The sequence below is a fragment of the Dendroctonus ponderosae genome, unplaced genomic scaffold, assembly GCF_020466585.1.
Source record: "Dendroctonus ponderosae isolate FM_Combo_2020 unplaced genomic scaffold, Dpon_F_20191213v2 Dpon_F_20191213_1, whole genome shotgun sequence".
NCBI lineage: Eukaryota > Metazoa > Arthropoda > Insecta > Coleoptera > Curculionidae > Dendroctonus > Dendroctonus ponderosae.
In genome coordinates, this window is record NW_026017110.1 from 20,499,062 (window position 1) to 20,524,562 (window position 25,501).

At 31.3% G+C, this 25,501-nt stretch overlaps 2 protein-coding genes and 1 long non-coding RNA gene across 3 annotated transcripts; 2 read left to right on the forward strand and 1 right to left on the reverse strand.

Moving 5' to 3' along the window:
• Positions 1 to 695: 695 nt before the first annotated feature.
• LOC109535965 lies at positions 696 to 1,305 on the forward strand. The gene is made up of 2 exons (XM_048670045.1): positions 696 to 1,105; positions 1,166 to 1,305. Exons 1-2 carry the CDS (start codon positions 791 to 793, stop codon positions 1,280 to 1,282), a joined length of 432 nt encoding a protein of 143 aa, XP_048526002.1. The 5' UTR covers positions 696 to 790; the 3' UTR covers positions 1,283 to 1,305.
• A 15,960-nt stretch (positions 1,306 to 17,265) lies between these two features.
• LOC109540438 lies at positions 17,266 to 22,054 on the forward strand. Its single transcript, XR_007282249.1, has 2 exons — positions 17,266 to 17,351; positions 22,001 to 22,054. It is a non-coding gene; the product is annotated as an uncharacterized LOC109540438 (long non-coding RNA).
• A 60-nt stretch (positions 22,055 to 22,114) lies between these two features.
• LOC109535967 lies at positions 22,115 to 24,940 on the reverse strand. Its single transcript, XM_019902013.2, has 2 exons — positions 24,492 to 24,940; positions 22,115 to 22,521 (listed from the first exon to the last, which is right to left on the reverse strand). The coding sequence occupies exons 1-2, from the start codon at positions 24,690 to 24,692 to the stop codon at positions 22,276 to 22,278; spliced, it is 447 nt and encodes a 148-aa protein (XP_019757572.1). The 5' UTR covers positions 24,693 to 24,940; the 3' UTR covers positions 22,115 to 22,275.
• Positions 24,941 to 25,501: the final 561 nt, after the last annotated feature.

Consider the following 25,501-nt stretch of genomic DNA (forward strand, 5'->3'; position numbering starts at 1 on the left):
AGTTCATATTTCAAGGCTCTGTGGGAACTACTAAGTCCATTTTTCGTTTCGAGATGCAACAGCAAGAAGTAACACAGTTATGAAAAAATAAACTTTAAAAGCGTTGCAGGGATTTGCATTGAACTGAAACGTTTGAAGTAACTGGGTATGTGAAAAAGAACTGTATCGTTTCCGTCTTATCGACTTTAAATATTTATATTTTTAAACAAATAACAAAATAATAATTTCAGTATATAATGCGATCTTGAGTCTAGATTATGATTGATCTCAAGAGATATGACTGCGAATGAAACACATTCTTATTAATATGATCGTTCCAAATTTAGCTGGAAAATTTAAGGAAATTGCTTGAGTTTTTTATTGTTATGGATTTAGTTATTTAAAGTACTAAATTGCTAAAAAGCAAAACTAACCTGCAAAGTTTCGTAGCAACAGGTTTATACACATTGCCTAGTCAATGTGTAGATTAAACATATCCAACGCTCAGATTGACTAGCGCGCACGGCATTTTGCAGATTGTCTAAAATACCGCAGTCAATGTGCAGATTGCCCAAAGTAGTAGCGATTCTGCAAAATCCCTGGCGAGTCGGTCAGTTTGCAGAATGCCTAGGCATTTTGCACATTGCTGGATTTCGTAGATTGCCGGTAACATATATATAAAACTTGCAAGCAGCTCGTAGATGAAGATGGCAAAAGCTTGACACTTGCTGGCAAATGACAACATCAAAAACGATTTCATCATGTAAAACTTCATCGCATCATTCATTCATCGAGTTCAAATTTAAGTATAATGGAAATTGAAGGCCTGGAGCGCAACACTGACATTCTAGATCTTACTGAACTACCCGCAGAAGCCGAGAGTATAGAAATATTGTCCACATCATCGTCTACCCAGAATAACCTGTTGATTACTACCCGAACCATTACATTATCAGAATACTTAAACTCTGCGACAAATAATCTATATTCCGAATATGAGGAGAATTTTAAAAGAGGTGCCTATATTGCTCTGATGATTATATGTGTGATGATCGTTGTTGCTTACGCATATTCTAAACCTGGAACTAGAGTGCAAATTAAATGGAAACGATCGATGCGAAAAATGGTAATATCTCATTTTGTATGAAAATTAAATCAACAATTGTCTCAAATGCATGCATTTTAGAAACGACTGTCCAAAACTTTCTTCCCATCGTTAAAGAGATCCACCTCTGGACTGTATCCATTTCTGCAAGATATGGTAAATGTAGCTCATGTAATTGTAAATCAAATATTTGAATAAATGTTAAGTTCATCATACGGTTACAATGGGTTTAATATACTGAAAGGAGAAATAAATCTGAAATCTGGTACAGATAGACATAGCTTCGACCAGTTAGGGGAAATAAAATACCCCAATGGCAAAGTCTTCAGAATTAAATGTTTCAGTAATTCTGTTAAGCAAAGATCCAATCTCCTTTTTCTCGGAACTGTTAACTCAATCAAGATAGGGCTCGGTGATTGCCCTCTCAAGCAACATTATTTCATTATTTTCTTAGCGATAATTTTCCGGATTTATCCTTTATTCTCCGTTCAGTTTTCCATTACTTGGGCAGTTTTCCGCTCCAGTAAATAAGAGAACGAAATAATAATAACAACAGGTAACGAGTAGACAAATTCACTTTAGATTGAAGTAAGTAGGTGCTTAAATCTTTATAAAATCGCTAGCGCTGAAAATGGATGTACAGAAAAGTGCGTTCTAAAGTATTGAAGGACCTAAAAGACCTTCTATAAGAATATCTATTTTGGAGACAAATGTAAGGAATTTTGTTGAAATTTTAATCACCTTTAAGTGACTCAATCAATAAAAAAATAAATGAGAAATTATTTACATTAATATGTTTTATCGCACTCAAAATTCATGTTGCTTTATATGGAAATAATACACACGAAAATAATACGAACATAATTACAGGCTGAGAAATACTAGTGAACATAAATCAACATTAACATAACATGCACACCAAATGTTACATAATTTTGATTTTGACAATGCAGATATATTAATTAGGGAAACAAATTATCATAAAAGAAGAATTCAAGAAATTATTCAAATAAAGAAACATGCAAAAGCAGTAAATTTCAGATCAGATACCGACAACCTTAGCAACATTTACCAAACCTTAATAAAGCCATAAGTATGGAACACCCGGTGCATTAGTGAAAAATTAAAACTATTTCTGCTTACCTCAATAACATGCATACCACTCTCACAAATGTAGAAAATAATTCAGGCAAACTCAAGGTTTTCAAGAAGGCAAACACATAAAAGGACGTTGATTTTTACCAATCATGAGGTAAGTTTTCCCGGTGTTTTGCTCTCCTAAAAGGAAGAATTTGTTCCCTTCAAAAACTGATGAATGTTTTAACACTTTGTAAATTATAATTTTTATACAACATGTTTTAATTGTAAATTGGTGTTTATAGTTTGTGTAAATTTTAAAACTGATGATGGCGCTGTTGTCTCGCCGAAACATAATGAAATAAACGATGTTTCAAAAAATGTTTACTTCACACTTTGACTGAGACCCAGGAAAGATAGGAATTTCATAACAAGTACACGCAGTCAGGCAAATAAATCAGAATTTATATGGAAATCAACAAAGTTAACATTAAAAATTAAATTAAATTTGCATTAAAATAGAAAGAAAACATTGTTTTGAGAAATTTCAGTTCACATAAATTTTTAGTTCTTATTACAACTTAGAACGATATTAATTCTCCATTTTGGAAGCTAAAAAACAATAATTTTGTATTTTAGTGTTGTTTAACTGCTTATCATCTCTTTAAAACTTAACGATAAAAAAGTGAAAGAAATTTAAAAAGTATTCTTCAAGCTAGTACTTGACACGAATTTTCTTTAATTCACGGGTAATTTTAATCATGGGAAAGTTTGAGTTTTTTGCGCCATTTAACAAGATGAAATAGATAGAAGCGAATGGAGTGGAATTTAAATTAGTTTATAAAATAAACTAGAAAATTGAGCAATAAAATAAGGGTTTCTATTGTTTTTAAGCCAATTCATATTCCGATCATCACGTCAGGACCACTATATGTGTTGCAACGAATTACTCATCATCATCATCATCATCATTAGACCACAACATTTAAGGGAGTTTTCTGCCAGCCATATGAAATTGAAATTCACATAGGTTTGCTGTACTCTGAATATGTTAACGGTTTGTCGATGTTTTACTTCAAACAAGAATAAAATGGCAACTTTTTTATTTTAGACGCTTACCTTCTGAAACAGGCCATTTGTATTCTATTGATAAAATAAAACAGATTTTGCCTTTATAGCTAAATGTAGTTGATAGCCACTCATGTTGGCTAGTTGAAACACTCAAAACAATTCGGATTTTAACACTCTTGCTTGTGAAGGCAGAAGTTTGGCATTTTAGCCAAACTTCAATGTGCAAGTAAATGGGTTTGTGCTAAAAATATTATCTACTTAATCAAGATAATACTAGAAAATCTGGTATTATTAAAGAGCCATATTTTTGTGTCTGATGTGGCATCTTGATTTAATTGGAAAACAAGTAGATCATTTTCAAAGCTTGCGAAATAGTACAAATAATAATCTGCAACTTATCTGTTGATAATGATAATGATTTCAATAAAAATTTCATATATAGTTTACGATTCAATAAATTTCACGTAATAGACGAATAAATGCATTTTTATTGCAATTATAGGAACGATAATCGTCCATCTACGCTGACAATAAAATCGTTCCAGGACAATGAAAACATTTTTTTCCTCCCCGAATCAAAATTCGAATAACCCTGCAGGCGGGGCTGACACAAGAATTTATGGATATAGGGAATGCCACTGCTCCAGACCTAAATTATTGGGTCAAGAGCACACAAAAAATCTTAACGACCGGAATTCCGAGATGTATATAATATCCTGCACAGAATTGTTATTTGGAGTTGCCTTGAAGATTTCTGAGCGTGAAACATCGCTCATCGGATGGTCCATTTGCACAACAGGACTCTTTAAATGACTCGTAAATTAAAGCAATGAAAAGGGTTGAACTTTCGTCGTTATTTACCCTTGTCAGATTCGAATTAACTGGATTTATATTTTTATTTGTCGCAGTTTCCGCTCGACATGGTACGGAATCATCGGATCCGTTAACGCTTCATGATTTTTGTCTGAGAATTATTAAATTAGCCGTCTTGGCTTCGTTTTACGCTCGACATAAATTTATAGCAATTAATTAAAAGGCAAAAGGAATCTACCAGATATAAGAGATAATGTCGTAGCTTTTGCTATCTAATTGGATACTATGTTTGCCCAAACATTTAGGCGATAACTGGAAAACGTAAGAGCGGTTTTGCAGGATAAAATTTTCAATGGTAAAACTCAACGAAAAATATACGATAAACAATTTTTGAGAATTGGTTCCGAGTTCATTAACTTAAAAATGTTTATAAAATTGCACTTGGTTTATGAAAAAGTATTCAATTAAAAAGAGAAAACTTTAAGATTTGCTTCTTGACCAAATTTTAATTGACTCTCAGATTTTTCAGTTGCTCAGTTGCGTCAAATAAAATCCACTGGCAAAAGGAGCATTTGTTGACGATTTCCAGTCAAACACAACAACTTCATTCAAAAATACAGCCAAACACAATATGAAACTCGCTTGCTACAGTTAAAGTAAATATGCTTTTTTATTCTTTCTGAAGACAATTCTTTAAAAACAGGTCTCAGTAAAACAGGTTTGTATGATTTAGAATGATCCCATTTTTGCAAAATTGACACACTTTATAAAAATATTGTATATGTTATTAGCATGAATTGATTGGCCACAACCTTAATTCCATCTTCTTTACCCATGAACTTCCGTAAGACAGAAGTTTCGTACAGTTTTTGCATAAGTTGTTCCATTCGCTTCTTTGTTCGCATCATCAGTCAATTGTTGGAGAGCAAAATGTTTTACAGGTTCGGCATTAATCAGCTTTTTATTTCATTATCTCCTTAACGGAGGTACGTTGAAACGTTTTCGTCTTCAAACGGTGAAATTCTATATTTAATTATTATTAGGAAAATCATTTTTTGGATTAAATAAATAAATTCACTCTCAGTAAATCAAGCCCACATGTTCACTGTGTTCAATACAAGCTGAAGTAAAGTAAGAAAGTCTGTTTTCTTTAGTTAAATCTTCATTTTTCACTCCAACTCGTATTTGACGTTGAAGACCTATCATCTTCAACTGCGCCCTAACAAGCTCCGTAAAGAGGCTCTTTAAATGTTTAAGTACAATTTGTTTCATTGTAGGCAACCAAAGGTTTTTCTCAAAGTATCTGATGCCAACAGCTGCTCATTTGCTTTATTATACATATATCACATAAACGTTACAAAATATCAACTTTTCTTGCTTTTATGTAGCTACAAAAGATAGCTTACATTACATAATTATATACTTAAAAGAAGTGATTAAAATACGTTGAAATCTGAACCTCTAAWAGTGTTCTTTTGGTAAAATCATCGGAAAATTAAWAGCAAAAGTGGACTAAAGCTAAACAAGAATCATAAAACTGATCAGACAACTATTAATATTAGCTGAAATGTGTTCTATATCATTTGGAAGGTCACRTATAAATATAAAAATATAAAAGAAAAAGTGAAGRACATGAAAAAATGATGGAAAGATAACTAATACGTAATAAATTACTATGTTGAAAACATTTTGCCCTTGTATAATTATGTGCCAATTGAGCTTATATTGTCTTTTGGAATGAAAAATCGATAAATGAGTTAAAAATGTCCCACTGATAGTCACTTAATTGCCTGGATCATATTAGAGGCCCGATCTTCCCGCTCGTGCAAAAGGTCGCAAATAAAGGAGTCCAAGGTAATCAGAGATACGTGGTTTCTGCAACGTAATTTGTTTTCACAGTCGAAACACGCCTTAATCCCTAGTATTTTGCCAAAGGGCACGTTCGAAATTTTTATTCACCGGGATTGTCGACCAGATAGCTGCACCAATATTATTTCTGCGATACGTTCCGGGGATTTCGAGCAAGACCATGTGTGACTATAATCCACTTATTAGGTTGGGAAAATGCTTTCCTAAGACTCCGAGATTACCGCGAAAACGGATTTTAAAGGAAATTGGGACAATATTTTGACAGAGCAAAAGATGAGAAAAATATTCGATTATCTGGGCCAGCGAAAAGATCAATCCTGCAGAGCATGTTATTTGCTTTTATGTCGAAGATTTTACGATGATCATTGCAAACAGATTGAGATACTTAACAATGGGATTAGGAGGCAAATCAACCTAAAAGACAACCGATTTATAATCGATCGGCCAAGATAATTGAGTTTTAAGCACTGACTAGCAAACTTAACAAACAGGAGTCCCAGGAGCTGTGTAATAGCACTTTAAACCTAGACCTGAAATTGATAATTTGTAGGTTTATTCACATTGCTTTTATATAGGTATAAAATATAGAATTGCAATAAAGAACATTGAATAATTTTAGACATTAAATAAAGACATCTAACGGCGATCAATATCGACAATTGGTCGAGAAATTTCAAATATTTTAGTTGCAAAAGAGCTTCCCTTACATTTACAAGTATATAATTTTCCAATGAATCAGATTGAAGTTGCAATCTAGCGTGCTATATTTTATACCTATATAAAAGCAATGTGAATAAACCTACAAATTATCAATTTCAGGTCTAGGTTTAAAGTGCTATTACACAGCGCCTGGGACTCCTGTTTGTTAAGTTTGTAAGTTGCATTTTTCACGATTTTCAGTTCCATCAGTTGAGTTTTACTGCATCTATTGCACACAAACTTACTAACATTTACAATGGTCCTCGAAAATATATGTTTTCTGATTGAAGTCACTACCTGCTTAGCATACATACGCAAAAAAATATTTTTGGGCTACCGACGAAACCGGGTTTTACAGCTGATAAACCAACAAAGAAATATATGAGAAAAATTTGATCAAGATACGGACATTCAACTGTGGATCATGATAAACGTAGTAATGCAGTTGCTAATGCGATTATACTAATGTTCTTACTAGATACGAATAAATGTAATCAAGCGCACCTCCCAAGATTCGAACTGACAAAGAGACATTTAACGGGCATATTCCGCACAAAGTCAAACTCCCAACTTCTCGATATTTCCTGAAGTAAACATAAATGTTTCGCAATTAGAAATCATGGGGCATAAAGACAGGCAAGATACGAGACGAGGACTGTAATTCGGTTTTCCCGAAAATTAATATCGCATCAGTGACAAATTTGGTCCCTAGATAAAATCGCCGGAGCAGAACAAGTGTGTCCCCTGCTCACGTCTTCTCAATAATTGGATAATTAATTTTGGAAACTGAAGCTCTTCTCCTTCCAGAAGCCAAGCGGAACTGGCAAGCTGATATACCGGCCTGCTCGGTCAAGAGATCACGTATTTTGGTGTGGTCAAATCAATTTTCAATAAAAAGCACAATTTTATTGCTGGAGGGGTCTGGAATGCTAATCACTACCAAAAGAAAAGTATAACAAAAATCTTAGGATCTATTAAGAGAATTATTTCCCAGGTCTTGTTGAAAAGTGATCATGCAACTTCCATTCTTTGATTGATGTGTCTGAGATTCGTAAATTAATTTTATTTTGATCAATGAATCAGTAGCGTTTGTTCAATTTTCTAATAAATTCAGATAGCTAGTTCAGTTCCTATAAAATTGTATCTGGTGCTAAAATAACACCACAAATAAAATATTGATATAAAAAATTGCGATAATTGAAATGAAATATGTTCTTGCAGATCAGAATCGAAGATAGAGCTACCAAACAGCGAACCATTTTTCCCTTCCACTGAGCCAGTAGTCTCCCCTTATTATTATATTTGATATATCAAGATATTTAAAAAAAACAGTTCAAAATTTCTGTTTGTCATCGAAATCAAAACAAATATCTCAGTTCGGCAGAAATAATCGCAAACTTCAAGTATACAATTTTAAGAGAGAGTAAAATAAATCTTTAAAAACAACAACAATTTTGTGGTCAAAATTGAACGACCCATAGAACTATTACGCATTCTTCCACCAGCTTCAGCAACAGACTAATTAAGAGACGTTATATGGAAATAAATGCGGCTCTCTATAGTAGGCTGTTAATTTAAGACACATTTGAAAATGTTATTTTTATAATTGAAGAATAAGTAGTACAACACTTTGAACAGAGTAATTTAATGGTCTTTTCACAAGCTAGTAAGAAATACGGTTAAACACTACAAATAAGAACCGGCAAAACTTGCATAAACTTGTCAATTTGTCGAGGTAAAAGCGGCCTCCACTTAACTCTTTGCTGATTTCGAACTGCGCGTATTCAGTTTGATAGAAACAAGCAAAAAGGCAACCAATTTGTGTGTCAATTAGTGAGTTGAGAATCCCGGAAGAATCACCTGAATGTTACTAGTTATCAACAAGTTTTTTGCAAAAGCTGGCGTGATTTAAAAACATAATTCACAGCTTCCTCTCACTGCCTTGGAGAGTAAATTGTAACAGACATTTTTCTATGCATAACTGGTTTCCAATACCAAATGAATTAATTAAAAACTAAAAAATACTCAAAATATAGAAAGCTGTCGGAAAATAGAGAAAACAGAAAATAATCGGCAAAAAGTGAATTTTTGAGCTTTGCATTAATTAATATGAATTTGAAATATTCAAACTGTACTTCACTTAATTAGGCTCTAGAGACGCAAAGTTAATAACCCTTATGCTCAAATTCCGCTGACTTCGAGATTAATTTAAAACTTTTCCGAACTACCGCAAACTCGTTATAAACATCGAAAATCCGTAAAGCCGATTCGATGCGAGCCTTAACATATTTATATGCTGCTTAGCTCCCTATAATCGGCAATTTTCAATGCTTTCCCGCCTAACTACATAACTTTGCAGAAAATCCCTCAGAAAATTCCGCCTCTGGCGACATCTAGACGTCGCTATTTTGCATAGGATCAACTTGGTTAAATCTATATACTTTCCAATTTTCATAATAATCCCCTTATCGAGGTCAACACACCAAGACCCTATATGTTTACGAGGTTTTTCGTCCCATAGAGTTATTGTGTTTTGAAAAAAGTGGGGCGTAAACCAAAGGTAATAAGAAAGAATTTTGCTATTCTAAATCTGGAAGATTTATTTTTTGCTACGCGAGGGGACATTGAGGAGATGGAGCTTTCATAACTAGTTTTCAACTAGTAGGGTTCTTGCTGAAAATTTTTTAACGCACCAAAAATATGGATAAAAGGAAAGCATATAGTACATACTGAAGGCAAAGCGAATAAAATAAAAGGTTTTTTCAAAATGCCCGAGTTTGAGAAAATATTTTTTATAAATGATTCAATTTCAGCTTTGTTATTGACACACCCATAACCATAAACCACTATTTTCTTCAACATGAATTATTACTGAGACAGCAATAATTATTTTGTGAAAACTAGCAAAGTTAATCTCTCAATCTTCTTCCTGTTTCAGATTTCAGACGGTTTAAAACAACCTCTTTCTGTTTAAGGCTCGACTCCTGCGCTGGTGGTGCCTGATGAAGAGTTTTAGAAAACAACATTTGGACCTCTCACTTCAGGGTGAGTAAAAGTACCATATACCATTCAGCTGCGTTTTATATGTATTCTTCCAGTGACCAATGCAGTTTGAATATTAAATTATACTCGTTCTTCAGATCGGATCTGCGAGATTACTCGATACGCGACAGCCGAAAACTCCAAATATCACAATATAAAATTATTTTTTTGGGGACTTGGAAAACTTCCACTCATGTCGAATGCCATTTCCACATAGCATTTTACTAGATCCGGGCAATTCGATCATGTAGTAACTCACTTTTATGTCATTTCCGTGCATACTTTAAGCCATATGGAGATCCCAATAATATCTTTCTCGAGAGGGATTTTCGAAGACTATTACTGGGAGATAACGGACTTAGCAGAGTGCCCTAAATATGATATACGGAGCATATTAAACTGAACGGTCCCCCGCATATCGACCCCACTTCAAACCAGTCCTTGTCGATAATGATTGTAACATGCTAATATACTTAGACGTCTGAATGTTGCCGATTTAGCAAATATCAACTTTATTTCAGTGCAAATTTGTAATTTCATATATTACAGATTTTCTAGAAAATTAATGAAATCGAGACACGCTGAACATTTCAAAGAGGAAATCAATATACAAGTTAAATGCACCAGATCACAAACCATTTTGGAAGAACCAGTAGTTATTATGAATACGAAAAGATTGAGCGATTTGTATGCAACAAAATAATAATTGATTTTTTATATCAACTTTCAACCTTCAAAATTAATTTAGTTAAGTCCTGGTGAAAAAAGTGGCCCATTCTGTGTATATAAAGGTGAATATATTAATACATCAAATTTATCTGACAAATTTTGCTTTAATGTGAAGCAATGAACAGAATTGTAATACTGAATAAATAACAAATAATCATAAATCACTATTTATATTATCTTCCAGGTAATAAACCAGCTTGGGCAGCCACTCCAGTATATCCAGCAACAACGTCTAAATTTTCTCGAGCTCTGTCTCTAACTCTCCTTACACCTTTCTCCTAGATCAAGGAAATACATTGATGATATGATCATTCCAAATACAAGAATAAAAACAGCTAAAAATACAATTTGGTCCAGCCAACATTACCGATAAAATATTCATTATCAAAGTAAATATTAACAAGGTTCATTCAAATTCAAATTAGATTTTTACTAGCAACTGTTTCAGATGAGTCTTAATACCAAACCTAACGATCCTTTTTTAAAAACGATCGGTGTAGTAGGATAAATGTTGAAATGCCTTTAGAAATTTTGTATTATTGTCGATTTAAGTAGATGATTATAAATGTTTACATGATAAGAAACCTTTTGTCTTCAAATCAGCTAACGTTCCAATTGAATTAGAATTTACAATGACAATAAACAATTATTGTTAACTAATAAATTGAAGTTAAAATCCCATCTACATTAAGTTTCTTGTTCGATAAATGTTGAAAATATTGACTATACCGCATTACTGAAGCAAGACGAATCCGAATGATGCTCAATTTAAATCACTCTTTTTCTAACATTAATAAGAATATTATTTACAAATAAATCTGCTCAAAATTTAATTTAATTAAATTGGCAGTGATGAATGCATTTAAATATGTATCCCACTAAACACTTACCACTTTCTTTAGTTGTTTTTTGAGCCAGCCTGCCTCTGTAGCACCAAACAGAGCGCTAAATGCAATTAAAAATAGCAAGAATATCGTAAAAATTTTCATTTTGTATTTCTTGGATTATGTCTGATAAATGACTGTTATGCGCTTAAACGTCTTGAAGATGCGAATGAAGAGGCAAATCGCATCTGCAATGTTTATATACGAACAAGTCGTCTGATAACGTGGTACTTTACTTCTTCCACAAGACGCGCACAACATGGTGAAGTACCGTGACCCTCATCTCATCGGCCACTACTGAATCATAATTAGACGAGCCCACTCTTTATCGGTCAATGTTAATTTGTTAATACCGACTTAGATAAATTAACGAAGTGAACTTTTTAGAATGATTTACTGCTCTCAAACGTTGATGTTTATGCTGCATTTTAACAAATCAATTTTATTTAACAAATTGTTTTTTAATATTTTAAAGTTAAAAATGTCTGTTTAATTTTCTCGGTTTCAAAATTTGGGCCAAACAGTTTGCTTGTATAGTTTATTTGCAGAAAATAGATAAATATAATCTTCCACTTTTACAGGGTGTCACAGAACATGTGGGCATGCCCTCGGATATGTACAGGAGACGTTAAAAAAAATATCGATAAACAGAACTGTTTCCGAGGTTCAAAAAATATTTTTATTGTATACGAATGTACTGAACAATCAGCAACCGCATTGCGATTCACTTGGCTTCCGCAATTGTGTTTAGTTTTGGTTCCTAAAATTATTTACGGAAAGTATTCTTGCACTTACTCAAACAGTACGATAATGTAAGTACAAAAAGGGCTTACGCGGAACGATTTCTAGCCCGAAGAGTACCGGATAGAAACACTTCTATAGGTTCTGTAGCTTTCATATTAGAAAATCTGTGTATTAACAAGAAGATATGATAGGAAAATATACTCTGTCATAAGTATTTTGCAATATTTTCTATTGCGCAAAAAGTATCTGTACCTAGACAAATGTGAGTCAAATATTGCGCACTGAGTAAATTAATATATTTTTGGACAATTTTTGTCTACAAATTAAATCAGACGGGCTAATTCCATCAAAAACAGCAGCAGATTTGCAATTTAAAATATAACTCAAATTAATTGAATTTTTAAATTGTTTAATAATATAAACTGAAATAAATAAAAAAAACTGCATAGTTCTTATTAGCAAATTCGTATCAGAATATAATATAATCATAAATTTGAATCAAAAATCCTTGAAAAGTTTTACATGCGTTTTAAAACTTTTAGGCAAACACGAAAACTGGACGCAGGTTGAATTATATTTTGTCGAGATGTCCGGTCAGGTTTTAAATTGTCGTTGTTTAATTTCTAAACAACGAAAAATTTTTTTTTTGTAAAGTAAATATTCTTAAAGTTTACATTTTTCGGGAGACTAAACAGAGCAAAACTATCAACTTTTTCTGTCCTTGCACTAAAGAGCTCTTTACTACAAGCAAATTGATTCTTGTAGGTGTAATTGACAATGATAAAGTTTGATTACATGAACATGAAAAGTTCATAGTTCAAAACTCTGTGGGAACTACTAAGTCCATTTTTTGTTTCGAGATGCAACAGCAAAAAATAACGTAGTTATGGAAAAAAACTTAAAAGCGTTGCAGGGATTTGCTTTGAACTGACACGTTTGAAGTAACTGGGTATGTGAAAAACAACTGCATTGTTTTAGTCTTATCGACTTTAAATATTAATATTTTCCAAGCAAGTAACAAAAAAGCTTCCGTCTATGAGAAAATTGATAGTTTTAGTACACAATGCTATCCTGCGTGCAGATTATTAGTTATCTCAAGGGATGTGACTGCGAATGAGACAGATTCTTATTAATATGATGGTGATGATATCCAAATTTAGCTGGACATTTTAAACAAATTGTTTTATTGTTTTAGTTTTTTGTTGTTACTGATTTTAGTTATTCAAAGTACTAAATTGTTCGTAAGTTCTGAAATTAAGGCAAAGTAGCATTCTCATAAGTGAGAACAGTACTATCTTAAACGTCGCAAACCCGTCGATGGGTATAATTATACCAAAAGAAATGATAAATTGTTTGTGGACATGAATAAAACTGTTGCAGTGAGTGTCCCGAATTGTATTAAACAAATATTTAATAACTCATTATTCTTCATCTTTAAAATCATGTACACTTGTTAACTTTTGCAACATTTATGTTCTATCGACAGTTTAAATGTTCATGCTGCACGGCTCTACATTGGAAGGCACTTGAATTAAATAAAAGAATTTACGTTATTTAAAACTGCTTTAATCTGAAGGAACTAACATAATTATAATACTGAATATATAACAATTGATCATTGAAATTATCTTCCAGGCAACACGCCAGCTTGAGCAGCCACTCCGGTGTATCCAGCAACGACGTCCAAGTTCTCGCGTGCTCGATCTCTAACTCTTCGTACACCTTTTTCCTAGAAACAAAAACTTCAATCATGATCTTGCACACTAAGAACTAAACAATATCTATATATACACATAATTATATTGCGACAAAAAAATTGTGGTGACAAATATATGTAGATGAATGTTTCACCAAAAGGACACATAGAACAAAACTTTATGTGAAACTGACCAAAGGTTTTCATTGTCAGTTTTTCACACGTTTACTGAAGTGCTTGGCCTAAGAATGGCATATGGTTTTTCCAACAACCAATTTTCAAAAATTATTATTATATATTACCACCAACAATAATATTGATAGACAATTAATTCAATAAATTATATATCCAACTTCACACTTACCACTTTTTTCAGGTGTTTCTTTATCCATCCTGCTTCTGTCGCATCAAAGATAGCACTAAGCGCAACCAAAACTAGCAGAAATATCGTGAAAAACTTCATTTTGAAAAATATTCACGTAAAATTACTGTTAGGCGTTTAAAAGTCTTGCGGATTTGATTGAGCGAAAGATCGCCTGCAGTATTTATATACGAACAAGCCGTCTGATAACATGGTACTTTACTTCTTCCATAAGAGGCACATGAACTGGTAAAATACCGTGACGTGCACTCAATGAATCATGAGACGCATCGTGCCAACTCTTTATCGGTCATTGTTAATTAGCAGCTTGGTTTAATGCAGATAAGAAATGTTTTCATGTATGGCCGGAGGAGCCGAGAGCCGAGTTCAAATCACTACAATTGTTAGTAAATATTTATTAGGCGAAAAGTGTAATAAATGGTTTTTCAGCAACAAAAAGTTTATGTCCTCGTATTTTTTAACTAATATTAATTTGTCAAATTCAACTGGCTTAATTCATTAAAAATTAAATGTCAATTTAATCGATTTATTTTTTCGATTATTTCAGATAATTACAAGCAGAAAGTAAATAATCTCAATATTTCCAAGCTCGTAGTAACAGTTTTAGTATAACTTAACACTGTTGTATAAATAATATAATGTAAAACTAAATAAAATCCCAATATGACTTTTAAATTAAAACATTCAACAAAATGAACGTTATACTATATTCAAATTGGTCGTAATTTTGGAACTGGATAAATTGTGATTATTTCAAGCCGTTTGATTTCTGCTTGAATCGAATGTTTAACCGAAAAGGAATTAATCTGAATAACGCTTTAAATATAAGTAGAATCGCTCACACCATTTAGAATTTATCCAGTTCCAATGTTGATCCGCATTTGTCAGTGCAACGTTGATTTTGTTGAGCAGTTTAGATTAAAAAAATCACGTTTAAGCACGTTTACCGGGTTACAGTAAATGTTCCATTCAAACATATTCTAAGCTTAATACTCCTATTCTGAAAAACCCTTATTCCTAGAATGATAACTTTTGCAAATAGCAAAATCTTTTACTTGCAACGAACAAAAATGCGACGASCAAAAACTGTTTTATWTTATTTTATTAAAGCTGGTTGGCATAAGGTAAAATAATTTTCATAGACAAATTTATTCATGTATAAGTACGCAAGATTTATTTTAGTAATCAGAATGGTAACGAAATTTATTACCTACAGAAAACAAAAAATAACTATCAATAATAAAGTCGAATTTTAGTATTACAGCTGCATTTCATTTCAAAACGACTAAGGAATAACTCCACACAAGTAATTTATTGAAAATATGCCTATTTAGAAACAATTCCAATATTCAAGTAATAGTGCTGGGAATTTCATTAATCTCTTCCTGGAAATTAGCGTCCAACTAATAATACAATATAAAGGATCGATGTTGAAATGTTATGAATGAGCAAACAAAGTACTGGAAGTGTAAATACCGCTCCGCATAAATACCTGGTTTAATGTAATTTCCATTGACAAGGAAACATTTTTTAATCGATTATCAGATTTGTAATGATAGATGCAATGGAACACAATAAATGACGTCAAGGAACTGCATACTTACACAGCATTCACTTATGAATGTAAATATTTGTTATTTTAATAAGAAATTGTTGCGCTCGTTCTGTTCAGAACGTCTGCATTTTTCTTTGTTGTAACTTTAATTAATTCTCCGTCTAACAGGTTTCCCTGTTATTGTGTATTATTATGGAGTTTAGTTGCATAGGATTGGGGGCTTAATTAAAGCAGAACAAAAAGTTTTTTTAATGTCCACTAAAAGGAGTTAAATAAATGTTTGAGATCGATTAAAAAAGTTAATATAATAATCTGCTTCACATACAGCTAAATTATACATTTAGATTAGATTAGACAACGCAATAATTATTTTAAAAGCAAACTAAAGACGGATAAGTGTTTAGAAAAAAAAGTAGAAACTAACATAGATGACAATCAAATATTTCTCCTCAAAAAAATCAATTTTTTTATACAAAGTATTTTTAGATATACAGGGTGACTCATAAACAATTACATTTTTATTAATTAATTTAAACTATTTTTGTAAATTTAGGAAGTTTTATAGTGTACCCAAATTTTACACAGTCCAAATAAAACCAAAGTTCCTAACTACAGGAAAATAATTATCTTGATTTGTATTTCAACGCTTCTTTGCTCATCAAGTAAAGATATTTTTGCTTACGATTTTAGCTGGACATTTATCATTGTTATTACCAAAACTATGCGTTTTCGGATAAGCAGTATTTGCGCCAAAACTCACTGCTATTGTTAAATAATTATGTAATAATAATATAATATAGTAATAATTAATTACAACGATTGTAAAATTAGATATTCCTAAATCCTTAAAGCATATAATGCAATAATCGACACACAGAACGAATAACATTAAATCAACTGAAAACGAATTTTCATTGCCTCAAAATATTACGTTTTACTAAATTTATCGAAGTATTTGATAAAAAATTGATTATTTATAGTTGATATTTCCTTAATTAAAATTGAGGAGTTGAAAAGTAGTAGTAAACTCAGTTAATCAGCATTAAAATCGATTTTTAGGAACACTACTTTCTCCTTGTAAAAACAGAATATTTTTTACGGAGTTTGAGGAATCAATTATTTAATTAGGTAAAAATATTGCATAGGAAAACTCAACACTTTGCTCTAAGATAATCTTCTCCTAGAATACAGTACTGTTAGTTTCTTTATTACATTCTAATGAAAATTTAACTATTATCTAATATTAAATAGATTTTAGTAGCATATGAGTTTGTGGTGACAACATCTTTACACCTCGTCTAAAAAAATTAACAAGAATTACATATTATCGAAAATAAATTAATGTTATTAATTCATTAATATCTAAACCTATTTAAGCTGCTAATTACCAATAATTAACTGATTAAACGACTGCGATTCGCATTAACCAATGCGCTCGCTCACATGAATCAACACGGTACTTCCCATTTCACAACCTCTTTGTGGAAGACAAAGTGTGGGTACAATTTTATCAGGAAATTTATTCCTATATAAGCATAAATTTCGTGATGTTTAATCATACATTCACAAGACTTTAAATCTATAACAGTGAAGTCAGATAAAACAAAATGAAATTTTTCACAATTTTTCTGTTAGTTATCGTTGCGCTGAGTGCTGTCTTTGGTACAACGGAAGCAGGATGGATTAAAAAACAACTCAAGAAAGCCGTAAGTTGTAAACATATTTTAGACAACAATTTTATCTTTAGGCAAAACATATGTCATTTTTACTAAATAATTTATTTCTGCCAGTTCATCTCAGTTTAATATTAAATAGAAAAGTTTTTAAGTATGGTCAATCGTGGGTGGTGGTAATACATGTGTACCCACCAATAAAAGCTGAGAATCATATTATTATTAACATTTTTGTGGGAGTTATGTTTTAAGTTTGCAAAATGATAATTCAGATTTTCTTTCATCTAGGAGAAGGGTGTGAGAAGAGTTAGAGACAGAGCACGTGAAAACTTGGACGTTGTAGCTGGATATACCGGAGTAGCTGCTCAGGCTGGCCTGTTGCCCGGAAGATAAAATTTTATAAAAAGTGTATTTGCTACATTTAATCATGTAACATCTAATCAGCAATTCCTTACTAGTTGGGAGAATTTATGATTTACTCAGTATTATTAATTGTATTTCAGTTATTAGCATTATTTTATTGAACACATTTCTAAAATTACAATAGCCTTAGAAATCTTTGTTATTATCAAAAACTTAATATAGAAATAAATGAATAAAATGCATTCATCAAAGCAACTTGCTTTTCTTTACTGGAACTATATTGTTTTAAAGAAACATAAAGGGGTAAAAAAATAAAACCAAAAGGAAATCATAGATAATAATTAGAGAGACAATATCACCTAACTTCTTTTTGAACTTAATGGAAGTACAATGTTTAATAGTTCACGATAGTCTATGGAAACTAGCGAATAAATCCCGCAACTTTTAATTGCGTGCACCCAAAGGAATGTGATCTAAAATTATGCATTATGGACAATTTTAGTTCTGAAATGTTTGGAAACATCGTTCAAGAAAGAGCAGCATTTTTATCGCATTGTGTATTTCTAACTTTCAGTAGACTTTTTCATCTTATAAATTGCATATTTGTGTTATACAAAATGATCAATTAATAAACACGATTTGAATAATAGAAACACGTGAAGTAAACTATCAAATCTGTCAAGCCCAATTTGAAAAAGTAATAAGTTTAGTGGCTTTATTATTGGCCAGTAAAAGTTACTAATTGTAGTAAATATTTTTACTACAATTTATTGTACCACAATATATTTACTATAATCTGAAACGACGTTGTTTTAACAACGCTTCAGTTAATTTGTGTACATTTTGTATCATATCTAGAACATTAGTGTTAAACAGATATTTTTTTAAATTAAATTACTTCTGAAACACTTTTATGCACGTTTATTCATTACAGAAACAATTGAAAATAACTCCAAGATAAGCGTATGCATCTATTATCTAATTTGCTGATAACTGTATTTCCATATTGAAACGAAAATTTTAGGTTCACTAGTATAATAAGGTTATCAAATAAAACTTTAAATAGTTCCAAGTCGTTAATTAGCACATATTTTGATAAACGTTTTGGCCAAGRTTATTAATTAGTATYCCAGCTTTTGAAATACACGGTATTTCACCGTTTTGCTGGCCTCTTGAAGAAAAAGTGAATTACCATACTATCAGATGATTTAATTGCATATAAATTTTAACAGACGATGCGTGTAGTCATTACTACTCTTACTATGTAAGGTGTTTAAATTTTATAAATTCTAAAATAAAATTGTATATATACAGGGTGGCCATTTTCTGAATCTTTGTATGGGTAACTTTTTTAAAGATAGAGAATCCGTTAAATGGGCAAAATTGGGCAGAATTCGATTGCCTATTCATCACCGCTTTCAAAATGTAGGTACCCGACTTGGTTCTTGAAATATCCTGAAAAGACAAGAAATCAACACTTTTTTCATTATCACTTATTATGTAAACTGCTTAACTTAGAAAAAAAGTTAAAACTGCCCTTAGTACAACTTTTTGCTTTGAATCCAATAAACTAGCACTCCTGTGCTTTGTGTGATAATATAGTTCTTGTATCCATAGCCTACCACACATTGTTTAACTTTTTTTGAAGTTTTACGGCGGTTTTAATTCAGAAAAAAATAAGGATTTTAAAAGACCCACAGCCAACTATGATTACCATCTAAGAAAAGATAAGCTTATTTTTTATCTCGTAAATCAAGTTGACTATGACAACGAGAGCTAGTTTATTGAATTCAACGCAAAAAGTTCTACCAAAGACATGTTTAACTTTTTTTCTAATTTAAGCAGTTTACGAATTATATGAATTCAAAAAGTGTTGATTTCTTGCCTTTTCACGATATTTTAAGAACCAAGTCGGGTACCTAAATTTTGAAAACGGTAATGAATAGGCAATGGAATTTTGTCCATTTAACGGATTCTCTATCTTTAAAAATGTAGAAGTTACCCATACAAAGATTCAGAAAATGGCCACCCTGTATATATATATATATACATATTCTTTATTTCCTACAGAAAAATGCTACCGACCGAATCAGTCTTTCTGCCCTAATAAAATTGTTTAAATGCTCTTTTAAAAAATTAAAAAATAAAAACAACCATTGTATTATTAATTTTTACAATTTTCCTATTGTAAAAACCATTAGACATTGTTATGAGCAACTACATCTACATAAACGTTTTATTATTTTTTTTTTATTTGAATTGTCAACTGTATCTATCCAAAAAGTCCTCCTAACGTGTATCGTGATACAGTAATCTGGCAACTGATTAATCTCAAAAGAAGCTGAATATATAAGAAAATTAACCAATATGAAAATTTTGGGAGATCTTGGAATCCGAAATATGTATTCTAAATTCTGCAGAACTAACTACTTTTTTCGCAAATTTCAAAACATTTTCAGTTCTTCACTATATCTAAGCATGTGCGGTCTGTAATTTATATAACAGATATTGAGAGTTGATAGACACTCTAGAACCATGTTTTTTTGTATTCCTGTATATAATTACTGTTAAATAATATTAGTTTTGTTTTTTCTTTTTTGTACCTTATACATATTTGATTTTACTCTTATGTTGGTTTTTTATGTAATACTGGCTATATGAATACCTTTTATTGTAGAGTATGAAATTATTTTTACTGTATTGAAAAATGAAATCACTTTGTTTTCCCCTTTAGAGCCCTGAAGGTGGCTCAAATATAACCGGAACGTTGTCCCAAGCAAAATGAGGTACATTTTTATTTTTGCCACAGTCTATTGATATATAAATCAAATGACCTAAATAGGATTCTTTTACCAATTACCAACACGGTAACATCAAAATACATCAAAATAAGTCTTAATTGATACTGCCATAAAGATTTAGTAAAAAGCATCAATTCAAATTATAAAAATTTTACAAAATATAGATCAAAATTAAACTTTCAAATCAGCTGCCGACAGTTTTAAAGCATCGAATCGTTTAACCCAGTTGACAATATGAGTCAACTCACAAAAACTATAATAACTCTAAAAACATATTAAAACTAAGTAAATAGTTTGTTTTCTTTGCTTTAAAACAAGTGTTTCAAATTAAACATTTCAAGTAAATGCTGCGAAACCTGATAATAAAAGTAACATGAAATATGCGCGGCACCTTTGCAAAAACACATAAAACAGACAAACTAATATTGAGCAAATAGGCCAAAGGCAAGGTTTTGACCGAGATAATTGTTTCGATAATAAACTTTGAGAATAAAAGCACCGAACAACACCCAAATCGATCAGGTTACAATTGTTGTGTTAAAATGAAGGTACAATTATTACTTCTCATTTTTGCAATAGTGTTTGCCGTCTGTCTTGCAAGTGTTGATGCAAGCTTTTTTAATAAAGATGAGATAATACAGTTCTTCAAAGTAAGTAATTGTCAATAGAAATAATACATACTGCTTAAGAGTAGTGCAGTTATTAAAAAATATTCTAAAACGTATTTTTTTGTGGTCGGGAACGATTTAGTTGACATTTTACATTTGCTTGCAGCTTCTTTAGTCACCAATGGTTGCTAGGAAATATCTTCAAAGAATCAATGAGTAAATACTTCACTAAGCGTTAATTTATCTTTGTTAGGATTTAATAAATTGTATGTAATCAAACGGACGAGTACTTAGATCAATTAATATTTTTTATTTTTATGTAAAAATGTCTTATTTTCCTGCCAGTAATGATAATGATGAATTTTTTATAGCTGAAGCAATATAATTAAGACTTCAATTACATAAAATAGACAAAATTTTTCTCTGCATTATGGTTTAAACGTGATTGAAGAGAAATATATAATTAAGTAAAATTACTATTGTATAGATATTCTTATAGATAAAATAGAAAAAATGCTAGTCAATACAAATAAGTAAATGTTACATTTTTTTAACTAACTTCACTACTTTTTGGTTTTGCTAAAGGGAAATCTATTAAATTGTTATATAATATAATTCTCTTAACAAATGCGGGCACAAAATTATAGTCAAAACAATTAATTTTTTTGGCATTTTTTTAAGTATATTCAACCTTTTTGGTTTCAGCAGATTAAAAAGCAAATATCGAACTAAGAAATATAGAAAAATATTTCCAAGTTGGAGAATTAAAAAAAATTAAGAAATAGTTATTAAATCTTCTAATAAATTATGTACAAGTTCATACCAAATTCGTCGAATGCTTAATAATCAAACTAGCACACTCTCTGTTATGCTCTAAAAATATTTCTTTATGTTGACTGACTATTTTTAGGGAATATTCAAGAAATCTTCATCAGATAATGGGCCCTCTCGACCAGTACCCTACTAAAAAGATGAGGAAAACGAAGCCCCAATGTCCGTCATAGTTCAATACCAACCACACTAATGACAAAGTTTCCAATTTTATTCAAGGATCATTCTATAACAAATAATGTTAACTAACGCTATTACTAATAGAAATAACTATTAACTTTCAAATAAATATGCAATACATGTAGCTTTTATAAAATATAAAAATAACCCATATACAGTATGTTTATTCAAATCCTATCTATCCAGACTATCCAGATCTAGCTCCGCAGGATTCATGGCCTCCACCAGTTTGATAGGAGCTTCATTGGTTGCAGAACAGAACCCAAATTGACCAACATGGCAAACGGCAGCCAAAAGAGGGATAACGGTTTTGATTACTTCACATATCTTGTCCAGAGCAGCTGATATTTTGTTGGCATGAGCACCCATAGCGTTACCAACTTTGGAGGCAGCTTGACCAAATCTTAAGAGCTGTTTTCTCTAAAAGTTCAATATTTTCAGTTCTAATCCAACAATTATAGTTGTTTAGACTAACTATGTGATCATGTCATCACTAAAATATAATAAAATTTCCTGCTATTGCAATATGAATTGAATTGAATAATATAATATAACTTTTCTACTTCAGTCGGAATATCTTTCTAATCTTAACTTACTGAACAGTAAACACATACTTGTTTTTTCAGAGGAAATAATTTATAATTGGAAATCCTTCTCTCAAAGTTGGGAGTTTTTAAGATGTTAGTTAATTAAATTATACCTAAACGTTATTGTTTCCTGGCGTTATTTCAAATTACTTGGAAATTTACATCACATACTTATGCTTAAGTATTTCCTTTCATGGTGCAAATAGTATAAGGTAGAAGCAAAGCAATTTAAAAATGTTGAAAGCGCCTCCTTTAGGTTAACTATGAACTTTTACATAATACTTAACAAAACTGGTTTAGTTAGTACTGGGTTCTAAAAGTTGCTTGCTTATAACAACTTCCAGAATTGTTCCATTCCTACAGCTATGTCGATAGGAAAAACTGTAAAGTCTTTATTCTGAATGTTTTAATTTGAGTATGAAAATATATTTGCTTTTAAATAAATTGCCTTTCTCAGCTCTGTAAAATTTTCAAATTGCTTATCTGGCAAAGAAGAATATTGTATATAAATAAGTAAAAAAAAGGTAGAAAACAAAATGGAGCCTTCAATACTGTAGAAGTTTTTGTGTTGTCTATGATCTCTTCTTTGTTAGATGCTCTGGGATTGGTTTCTGCTTATTTCAGATAAGTATAGCAACACCGCATCTCCTTAAAAACCTTTTTAAATGAAAATACGCTTCTTCGTAATGATTCACGAATTTAGATATTTTTTCTATTTTTGTCAGCGTCTTCAATCGTATTTTTCTGTTCTTTTGTTTCCATTCCCAGTGTGTGTGTGGTTTGTAACTCCCACATATTTTTTGCCTTGCAGTGCATGGGCATAGGCGTACGTACCATACGAAGTCAAATATACCTGTTAGTTGAACACAAGAACACTTACAAATACTGAAGAAGACAATTATAAAAAAATCGACTCAAAATGTTCAGAAATTATTGATTATATCTAAACCGAGTATTCCAACTTGTTTTTCATTGAGTTCGCTATATTCCTCGCTTTCTGCTAACGTAGAATTCGAGGCTTTCTAAGAAACTTGATTTTTGTGCGAAAATCGATGAGTTAGTTAGTAATTCCTTTATGAAATTTTCGATTAAAAATCAAAATTTTGGAAGCGTGTTTTTTGCACTCGCTGGATTAATTGCGACCGACCTAAGAAGCTTCCTAATATACATATTTAAAGTTTTTGGTGGTCGGTTTAAAGGAAATATTGTCGGTTAAAGACCTTGATCGGTCAAAAACGATCCAAAACAGACAGAAAATTTTGATTGTTTCTAAACTAAGGAATCTAACCTGTTTTTTAATAAGTTGGTTACATTTTTCGCTTTCTTCTGATGAAAATGATGTAGAATTCGAGGTATTCTCAGAGACTTGAATTTTATTCTGAAATGGACCTCTCCCTTATAAAAGTTTCGATGATAAATCTAAATTTAACAAGCCTGTTGCTAGACAATTGAAAAACTTAAACTATAATTTTATATAAGCCTAGAATAATAGATTTTTATTGTTTTTTATTTTACTGTATTTAACAAGATGGATACAGATACAAGGCAGAAAGATCGATTGAGTCAATACCCTTTTACATTAGAAATAAAGATTGTTAATATTTTATATATAAATATAAATCAGTTTGGAAAGTTGCTCACAGGTACTGTAATTTTATTTGTCCACATATCATGAAAATTTCCGTGGACAAAAATTGAAGAGCAATATCGACCGTTTTTCTACACGTTAAACCCCAGCACATTTTACCACAAAGTACACAGTGGGTCACTACTAATTTTTCTTTATAGCATAATTTTTCTTACCATCCATCCTGGCTCATGTTGAGCATCCGCTTCTGTACTGCTTTTTGAATTTTTCTCACTTTGTATTTCCACAGAGGGTTTAGTGGTGGAAGGCCAATAAGTGACCACACCTCCAGTGTAATAACCGTCGGGAATATGTTTGCTATTAGAAACTACTATAAAAAGTAAAGCTAAGAACGAAACCGAAATTATATTATTCATGTTAAAATGATCCGCGCTCGATCACAGAAATAATGAAATTATTAAAAATACTTTTGTTATAATGGCAAGCTGCTAATCTCTGTGTATATGGAAGCGTATCTTTAAGTTCCATTTGAGGTTTTGCGGTAAAAATATCTGCTCGTGTGGGTACAAATTTAAACCAAATGATATCGAAACAGGAAGCAAAAGTATTGTACTAGACTCACTCAAAAAAAATATATCATTGTTCAGGTATCTGAAAGTGAAAACTCCTAAGTACATCTAAAAAACCTGAAAACAATGGCAAAATAAATGTATTAATCAGTAGTCAAAATGTGTATAATTAAGAATGTGATATTAAATTATCACTTGCACAGTATTTACCTAGTCAAAAATATAGCTAAACTTGATTTAACAGACAGTGTGTGAATGTTAATCCCTTCTTCAAAATGTTCATAGAATTACAAATGCAAAAAAATTTCAGATTTAATTTTTAGACTGAAGAATCGAGATACAAACAAAATTTATAAAATTTGTAGTAATTTCTTTTATTATTATAATATTCTATTTCTTATATTAAACCTATAACAGAAATAAAAATATGTTTAATTGGAAAATACTTAAATTGAAAAATACTTAATCCATCCGTGAATTTTATCCTTCGTAGAATCATTCTGCTGAATTCATAATTTGTAACCCACTCATTCTCCTTTCTATTAAATTGAAGTACTTTATATTTCATGAGGTTCAAGCTGGATCAGAGCATCCAATATGCCCTTAAGTGGCCTAATTTACTCAAAACTGCCTCAAGAAATATATAAGGGTACTCA

Excerpts from the sequence above, each read along its gene's own strand:
- LOC109535967 (XM_019902013.2), bottom strand. The coding sequence starts at position 24,692 with ATGAATAATATAATTTCGGTTTCGTTCTTAGCTTTACTTTTTATAGTA. Across the intron at positions 22,522-24,491 it reads AACATGAGCCAGGATGGATG|AGAAAACAGCTCTTAAGATT; the intron begins GTAAGAAAAATT and ends TTGAACTTTTAG.
- LOC109535965 (XM_048670045.1), top strand. The coding sequence starts at position 791 with ATGGAAATTGAAGGCCTGGAGCGCAACACTGACATTCTAGATCTTACT. Across the intron at positions 1,106-1,165 it reads AACGATCGATGCGAAAAATG|AAACGACTGTCCAAAACTTT; the intron begins GTAATATCTCAT and ends CATGCATTTTAG.